At 38.5% G+C, this 8,695-nt stretch overlaps 1 protein-coding gene across 1 annotated transcript; it reads right to left on the reverse strand.

Moving 5' to 3' along the window:
• Positions 1-684: 684 nt before the first annotated feature.
• On the reverse strand, positions 685-3,981 carry LOC117469642 (geranylgeranyl transferase type-2 subunit beta-like). Its single transcript, XM_034114108.1, has 4 exons — positions 3,908-3,981; positions 3,298-3,405; positions 1,266-1,463; positions 685-949 (listed from the first exon to the last, which is right to left on the reverse strand). Exons 1-4 carry the CDS (start codon positions 3,908-3,910, stop codon positions 731-733), a joined length of 528 nt encoding a protein of 175 aa, XP_033969999.1. The 5' UTR covers positions 3,911-3,981; the 3' UTR covers positions 685-730.
• Positions 3,982-8,695: the final 4,714 nt, after the last annotated feature.

An 8,695-nucleotide genomic window follows, 5' to 3' on the forward strand; every position in this document is an offset into this window, starting at 1 on the left:
AAGAGGACACAAGTGAAAATCTCAGTCTTTGTTTGTAATCTTAAAATGAATGATCTCTCCTCTCCAGTGAAGCTGCACTAAGTTGAGTTGAATTTTTAATACATGTAGTTCTTGTTTTACTGCTACGTCCCCAATAAGCTCCAGGACAAAAAAGGAGACAGTAGACAACAAATAACATTGAGAGAGTCGGGGGGGAAAGTGAACACAAGTGCATTTATTTACACCAAAGAATGGAGAGGACGAAACGTCTATGGAAGAGGGTTAGGAACATGTGGAGAAATGTGAGATCTGAACTAAAGTGATATTTTTTTTTATGTTTCAAGATTTTAGTCAGAATATTGAGAAACAAGTCAGAATTCAGAATATTTTGAATAAATCTTTTTCTTAAGAACATTTTTTTTCTGAAAATCTCAGAATTCAGAATAAATATATTTTATTCCTTTTTTTTAATGAAATTACAGAAATCTGACATTAAAGTTAGAAAAAAATCACTTTGGTCAGACCTCAACATGTTCTTTACTAGTGAAAGTCATAATTCTGATAACAAAAAAATGTATTTTACAAAAGAAATTCAGATTTTCAATTTTTCTTTAAGAAAATCTCAGAAATCTGACTTTTTCTTAAAATATATTTTATTTATTTTCATGAAAACCTTCAGAATTAGTTTTCATAGATATGAGATTTAAGTAAGAATTTTGATTTATTACTCAAAAGAAAAAATCAGTTTTGGTCATGTCCAAAAGATAAATCCACATGTGGTCCTAATCCTCTTCTGTATTTCAGAAAAGCAGAAAAGCATTGTTACCAGGATGAGAGAGGATGCTAGATCTGCCTGAAACTGTCTCCTGTTCAGCATCTCCTGCTTTGGCATCTTTATCTGCAGCCCTTTGATGTACTCCACCACTTTGTCCACATCGAGAGCATCCACACTGTCGTACAAGCACAGGATCTGAAGAAAGGAGTAAAACAGTAAATAGACTGAAAGGATTTGGGTACTGAGGCTGCTAGAGAGAGAGAAAGAGGAAGATGAATAAAATCTTTAGGAAACTAAATTATTGTATAGTTCTGTGTGTCCTCCAGGAACTAAATCCATTAAAACATACTTAACATGTCTGCTTGCATCAACTTTGAATCAAAGCAAAGCATACTATTGTTTTCGTTTGTTGGCGACATTTCCAACTTCTCTCATCCACAGAAGTTGATGAGAAAAACAAGAATAGGTTTAGCAATCTGTCACATTTCCTGTTGGCTGTCTGAGGAGTCACCTGCACGGCGCTGAGGGTGTAGAGCAGGTGGGGGTCGTGTCCGATGCTGGCGCTGAGGCCTCCACACTCGTGCTGACAGGATTTGATGAAGTCTACGATCTCCGGCCGGTTCATCCGGGGCAGCTGCGCCATCAGGTCCATCACCGTCAGCCCCCAGTAGATGCCGCTCATCCGCAGGTACTCTGACAGTGTGTACTCCTGAGGCCTGTACTACGAAGCCGGATTTTCCTAACCTGGATATGTTTGAGTTAGCCGGTTGGCCCAATCCAAAACATACGCGCTCTCGCTAAGCTGTACTACGACGCTGGTTATCAAGTGGATCGCTCAAGCCAGCCGTGTCCTATCTAGTTAGGTGCGCGTTCACATGAAAGGGGTGGTATTTGGAGCATTCGACCAATCTCAAACATGGACAAGCGTACTGACAGCGCAGCGTCATACTTCCTGAATGAAAAGTGAACTTTAATATTAGTCAAATATGAAGAAGTTAAACTTTAAACATCCATGACTTAAACACTTTATCCAGGATAAAAGCCACATAGCTGCACCTGCAAGGTGAATACAGCTGGTAAAAGAAAAAGTGTTTGAATGCGTACATTAACAGGTTTATGATATCACTGCCCCGTCCAAGACACGAGTGGATCTGACTTTAATTACATTTGACACAAGTGTTTCGTCAACTTAATGTGTTGCTTAAAATAATACTTCTGCATACAGTATGTGACACTGTGAGTGTTGCACGGCCAGATACGGCTCAAGAAGCTGACTCAAATAAGGAAATATATGATACATTATGATGTGATATGATATGAATGATAATGGGACACATCGACGTCTGCACTCACAGTGCCGCGGACTGTACTTAATGTTACTCTGATCCGGTTACTTATGTTGTGGCAGATATTTAAGTAAGCTTTCTTAACGCTAATGTTATAATAGTCAGATTGCTCTGAAGATGGGGGGATATTCTATTAATTTGCACGTTCACACAATCAGTTGATTTTGGCCGGCAGTCTTTCCTGCAACGGCAGTTTTTCTGTATTTCCTCTATCCTGTAATATGACTTGATCGCTTTAAACTCCGCACACGGAGCTCTGATTGGTCAGCAGGCGGTGCTTTCACTGAGTTAATCTCTTAGCCTGCAACCTAACCTCCTCCCGAGGAGGTTAGCCGCTCAGCATAAGTTACCATGGAGATCTAGCCCGCTAAAAAGAGAACCAGCGTCGTAGGACCGAAAAGCCCGAGTTTTCCCTGAAGTCAGCCGGCTAAGCGAAAATCCGGCTTCGTAGTACAGGCCTCTGGACAAACACAAACAAACAGGAAAGATAAACAGTGCAGCAGGAATGAGTCCAAAAACCCGGGAATGAGTCAGCATTATTGCACTTATGGGTCCCTCATCTCAAAATCTATGGGATCTTTTATGGGTTTTTGGTTAAATCCCTGGTCTGTGGTAAAGACAATCTTAGGAGATTTTAAGTGTTTTTTTTCCAGAATGAATGTTCCTTGGTCCAAGACTAGCCTTAGCATTATTCTCTTTACTTAACAATGTTGGAAGAGGTTGGTAAGGCCATTCACAGATCAAGCAAGGAAATTGAAGTGAGAGTTTTGAATGCAGTTATTACAGTCAAAATATGTTCAGCCACTTTGGAAATATAAACGCCCAAAGGAAAAAAAATGGTGGGTCAAAACCGATGCGGAGTAAAGTCATATTATGTAGATGAATGAGTGAATATGACAAGAAGAATTGTTGACATGCTGTGGTATATCTGCACATTTGATGGTGTCTGTTTCAAAGAGTAGATCAGTTTGCTTTTAGCTGAAGGTGGGTGATTTCAACTTATTGACCATGAAAAACATATATTGAATATTTAACAATGGCCAAAAAAGCCTTGCTTAAAACATGAATTCCTCTAAAAACTGTCCTTCATGTGTCATATAAAGATAAAATACACTTGGGGAACATATTACCCTGGGAACTAAAAGATACACTCTTAAAAAAACATCAATTAATCCTACAAAATGTCCTTTTACTCACATAGTCATCCTTTTTGGAGCCGTAGGCAGCGATGTAGTCTGCATGTTTGTCCAGCAGCAGAGAGCTGGGGGCGTCAGGCTTAATGATGACATCTTTCACTTGGGTACCCTGACATTGAACACATCACCACAATACTTATCAGAATCAGAATCAAGTGTTTTACACGTTTACATAAACAAGAAATTAGCTTTGGTGTATGGTGGTGCAAACATAAAAAAAGAAAATATACAAATAATAACCTAAAAAGAAACTTAAAACAATGAATATATGACATACTACAGTGTATTATATATTTTAAACATGGCACAATTTCTAAATGACCTTGTTTCAATGATATACAACCACAACCTGCGTGTCAAGCCTGAAAATGACTATATTATGTAGCAAAATTAGTGAAAATGAATATAGTAAAGCAGTTGTTTTGGTATAATTTAGCTACATGCTAACTCTGATGCTAACCATCAGTTAGCTGTTTTCACAGGTAAGCGGTCAATGTAACGCTAAAGCTGAACATAACGGAGATAAGTGGACATGTTAATGCATTTCGGCTGTATTGTTATATAAAAATAAGCTGAGTAACGATGACATTTACAACATGATAACCGGTTACCATTCTGGAGATGTTCGCATGATCAGGCTACTTCTTCTTCTTCTGTTTTCTTTTTGGTGGCTGTCAAACTGGTTAAGATGCGCATTACCGCCACCTAGTGGGGACACGGGATTATGCAGGAGAAAATCACTTGGATGCTTTTAGAATCAGATATAACAATACAAAATCCCTTTTCGTTTCACGCATGGGCGTAGGAAGCATCCTGAATGTGGGGGGGACATTTTTAACGGGGGGTGTGGGGGCGAAAAAATATATAGATTTCCTGTATTCTGGTGCATTTTAACAGGTGGTTTGATACTTGTATGTGGCTATACTAGCATGAGGAAAATGATGGGTACATTTTGTAATTTCATCCAGTAGTAAAGAAACGAAACATATTTGATTATTAATTCAGAGCTGTCTTTGAATTAATAAAAAGCAGTTTAAATGCCCATTTTTTGTACATTTATATACAACAATAAATATTTGAGTGCATTGAGAGATATTGTTGTGGAGAGTCATTTATATATAAATCGCAAAATACATTTGTGAATCCTTCTGTGAGCATTTATTAATATTGAGACTGATCTGACTCCATACAGATGTTAAGTTCAAATAAATGTTGCTCTTCTCTCTATATTGGTCATATGATGCCCCTTGACTGAAATGTTTCCTGTTCAATATCCCCACTGATTTCCTTAAAATCCTGGGATGAGAGTCCACATCACAATTTACTCTCAACTGTCATTTCCCTTTCATCACTCACCTCAGCAATGGACCTCTCTCTCTGTCCCTGTATTCTGCCTCTGACTCACTCTCAAGTGCCTAGATGTCAAGAGAGGTGGTGAAGTGATAATTATTTATTGAGCAGTATACTCTTTCACATTGAATCATAACAAGACATACTGAATGTAAATACAACTGACTCTAAAGTAAGTCCCAGTCTGTGACATTGGACATTTTGAAGACTCAAAGTCCCAAGCAGTAGGTATCTCTCTACCATGACATAAAGACGAAACTCCTCTCCAGAAGTGAGACGCCGCCATCACTGTTAACTGCTACCAGCTGATGACTTACTTTCCTCTTCTTTGAAAAAAATGTTCTTATGCCCATGTTGTCTGGGGGAGAAAACATATCAAACCAAGAGATCGTCAGCTTTGATTTTCGCTGTATTAACCATTTCCCGAACATTTGGTGTGTGTGCCTTACCTCCGCTACCGGCATCGCTTCATACAACAGATCAGGGGCCTCATTTATAAAGGGATATACGCTCAAAAAATGGCGTACGCCAGTTTCTACGCAATGTTTGCGATTTATAAAATACTAACTTGACGGGAAAATGTGCGGTCCTCCACGCAAACTGTAACCCATGCGTACGCACTAAGCACAACAACGGGAGAGACGAGAAACTGCGACACCGTTGGCAGAAGGAAGAATGGAGAGAAATATGTGGAAATAAATAAAATGTTACCTTGTAGTGATTTATCATATGAAGAATTCATTTTCAAACATTGATTAAAGCCAATCTTAAAATGATTAAACAAACGCCTGTTTGAGACTCCTCAGTGCACACAAAAACATAACTTGGGGAAATAAATAAATACGGATATGTTATTTAAAACACCTCGAATATGTTGTGTTAATGTTATGAAATGTTTTCTCATAAATGATGCGGTAAGCAGGAGGACAGAATAACGTCTAAACTGACGCCGTTTTGCATTTCTATAGGTTGTAGATACGAGCATGGTTTTATATACTATCACGTTTAATCGTGTTTTATGCCGTTTGCCAAGACTTGATAAGTCGCTCGTAAAACACAGGAGGTATGGAAACTAAGAACACCATATGTGGTAAATTGTACAGCTAATATAACACAACACATTAGTTGTATTTCCTTTAACTGGTGGATTATGGATATATAGTTGCTGATCGACAGCTGGAACACAAACCACCAAATACAACAAAATAATTCAGATCCAGTCGTCATGACTCCACTCCGGAGGGATTCCCCGATCATTTCTTACAGTTTCTCATCAAGGGGGTGTCTCCTGTCCCCGGGACAAACACACTGCCTGAGGAAGGTTATGTGTATTTTTTTTGTCATTAACTTTTTTCGGACCACTTATTTATTTATTTTGGTGACGATCCGACCTCCATGCTGCTACTCTGGTTCAAACTGCATCCACCAAACAATATGATTTATCTCGACCTCCCCAAAATAACCAAAATCTGACACGGTGTGAGATGTCTTTTTTAGCTGTTCGGTCGTAATTTCCTGCGATCTTCTTCATGCAGTCAGTCAAAATGAATGAATGAATGGGAGTTTCTTTGACTATTTATAGGCAAATATGGGCGTTACGTGAAGCCTGCAAAAGCTGCGCCGCATTTCGAGTCGATTGTGATTTATAAAGGGAAACAGGCGTATGAAGTGCCGGTACGCACTTCCCTCACCGGTACGCAATGTTTTGTGAATCGGAAAATGTCGGAAAATCTCTGTACCTATTTTTTGCTTTGTACTACGTAAGCAACCTTCTCACGTCAATCCTACGCAAGGCGTTATAAATGAGGCCCCTGAGCTGTCCAACTATGACAACACTCCTTGAACATGCGCGCGCTATGTGAGAATCTGCCTTGGTACAAAGTAGCAGTGAAAACATGGTACGGAGTTTCATTGATTTGGGCATTCTCTCAATAAGCAAGTGGAATGGATTTCATTTGATAGTAAAGCACTGACACAGCGCTCTACAAAGAGTGGCGAGTGGATAGACCGATTCACGGACTTTCCGCATAGTAAAAGTGGGGGGGTCTAAACTAATCATTTGAAAAAGTGGGGGGGACTTGTCCCACACTCTTATAATGGCTGCGACGCCCATGGTTTCACACATGTACAATGGTGTTACATGAGTGGATATTATACATTGCACATGGTGGTGTTAACTTACAGTCTTTATTGTGTGGTGGTCAGTGGTGGAAAGTAACTAAGTACATTTACTCAAGTATTTTACTTGAGTATTTTTTTGACGTGTGTACTTTACTTCAGTGCTTTCATTTTATGCTACTTTATACTTAACCTCACCTCAACCCAAACCACATGCCTGAAGTTCACATGAGATCAGACTGCAGTTTAATGCCACTCATAAAACATTCCCCTGATCTGAGGAACACAGTTTAGTGAGGAATCTAATGCTTTTAGTTTAATTTGCTGGAATCATAGACTGTATACATAAAGGGTGGTATATGAATGGGTTAAGAGGCAACGCTGCTACTCTGTGGTTAATGCGGGATATGGCATGCAGACAGATATGGTGTCAGATGATATGAATGCCAATCCTCTGTTTAACAATTCTGAGCTTTAGTTTTCTTACAGGTAACAGGGGATTTGAACCTTTTCTGTTTAACCGTAAATGGTTTGTACCTAACATGTTGAGTATATAGTGCACAATCTCAAACTCATACACTACAAATCAAATAGAATAGAATATAATTCCTGACCTGTCCGGTGGTGATTATCAGATGTGAAGCTGCTGGGAGTTTGTTCCAAGGGTGGGGCTGAAGAGCATTTACTATACATTGGAGCACCAGAGACAATCACTACACTTGATTTCTCTCCATGGGTCTGCACCGTGGAGTCCTTACATACAGAGTTAACAGTTTGAAGACAATGCATCCCAGATACTGTGTTACCTGACTGAAAGAAGTCATGAGGAAAAAGCATGGATTTTCAGTTTTTACTGCCTTGTGAATTCATTTCAGGAGATATTTGTAAACCACCTCAGGTCTGGAAAATATACGACTGCAGGGGGTTTTCTTATTCATTAAAGAGCTGAAAAAAGACCACAGTCAAAGTGAAGTAGTCATGACCGCAGAAAGCATTGCATTTATTTGACAAAATGAGTTACTAGTTACTTTACAAATACAAATGATTAGATTAAACAAAATATGAATAAACAGTGATATAATTATTATTATTATATTATAAAATATCCAGCAGCAGTATATAAAGTGAACGTTGCTCCACTTTTAACAGCTGTGATGAACACATTAACGTAAACAAAATGAAAGAATCCAGTAATTCAATATAAGATTCTAAAATGGGACATTGGGCGCAGTAAGTACTTTTACTTTTGGTACTTTAACTATTTTTTGATGCCAATATGTCTCAGTTTATGCTGCTTTATACTTCTACTCGACAGCTTTTAGTTACTAGTTAGATATAGATTAGTAGATCATTCAAAATATAAATCAGTTATTAAATACACTTTGACAGATATTTATAGGATAAGATATCCCAGCAGCAGGACATAAAGTTGCTCAAATTAGCTCTACATTTACTAACTGTGATAAAACACATCAATAATCATTATAGTAACTCATATATATATATATATATATATATATATATATATATACGATTCTGAAAAGGGCCATTATGCATAAGGAGTACTTTTACTTTTGGTACTTAAAGTATATTTTGATACCAATGCTTTTGTACTTTTACTTGTTACAGAGTATTTTTACCCTGTAGTATTTCTACTTTTGCTTTAGTAGAATATCTGAGTACTTCTTTCACCACTGCCACCATGAGTGTGGAGCTGTTTGCTACAAAAGCCTGAATTTAAAACAAATATTTTACAGCTGAAGACTGTTTTCAAATGTAGCCCTCCCTCTTCTTCCTGCTCTCAGACACAGCCAGCTCCACTCTGTATTTCCTGGCTCCTCCCCTTTAGATCCACACTGAGGGGGATGGGTGTAACCAACATGTGGGTAAAGTACAAGAGCTGATAGGCCACATTCACTGCACACACACAT

This window comes from Trematomus bernacchii, unplaced genomic scaffold (assembly GCF_902827165.1).
Source record: "Trematomus bernacchii unplaced genomic scaffold, fTreBer1.1, whole genome shotgun sequence".
Taxonomy (NCBI): Eukaryota; Metazoa; Chordata; class Actinopteri; order Perciformes; family Nototheniidae; genus Trematomus; species Trematomus bernacchii.

Coding starts and splice junctions, on each gene's coding strand:
- LOC117469642 (XM_034114108.1), bottom strand. Junction 1,464..3,297: donor GCTCCAAAAAGGATGACTAT/GTGAGTAAAAGG, acceptor TACAGGCCTCAG/GAGTACACACTGTCAGAGTA. Junction 950..1,265: donor ACACCCTCAGCGCCGTGCAG/GTGACTCCTCAG, acceptor TCCTTTCTTCAG/ATCCTGTGCTTGTACGACAG.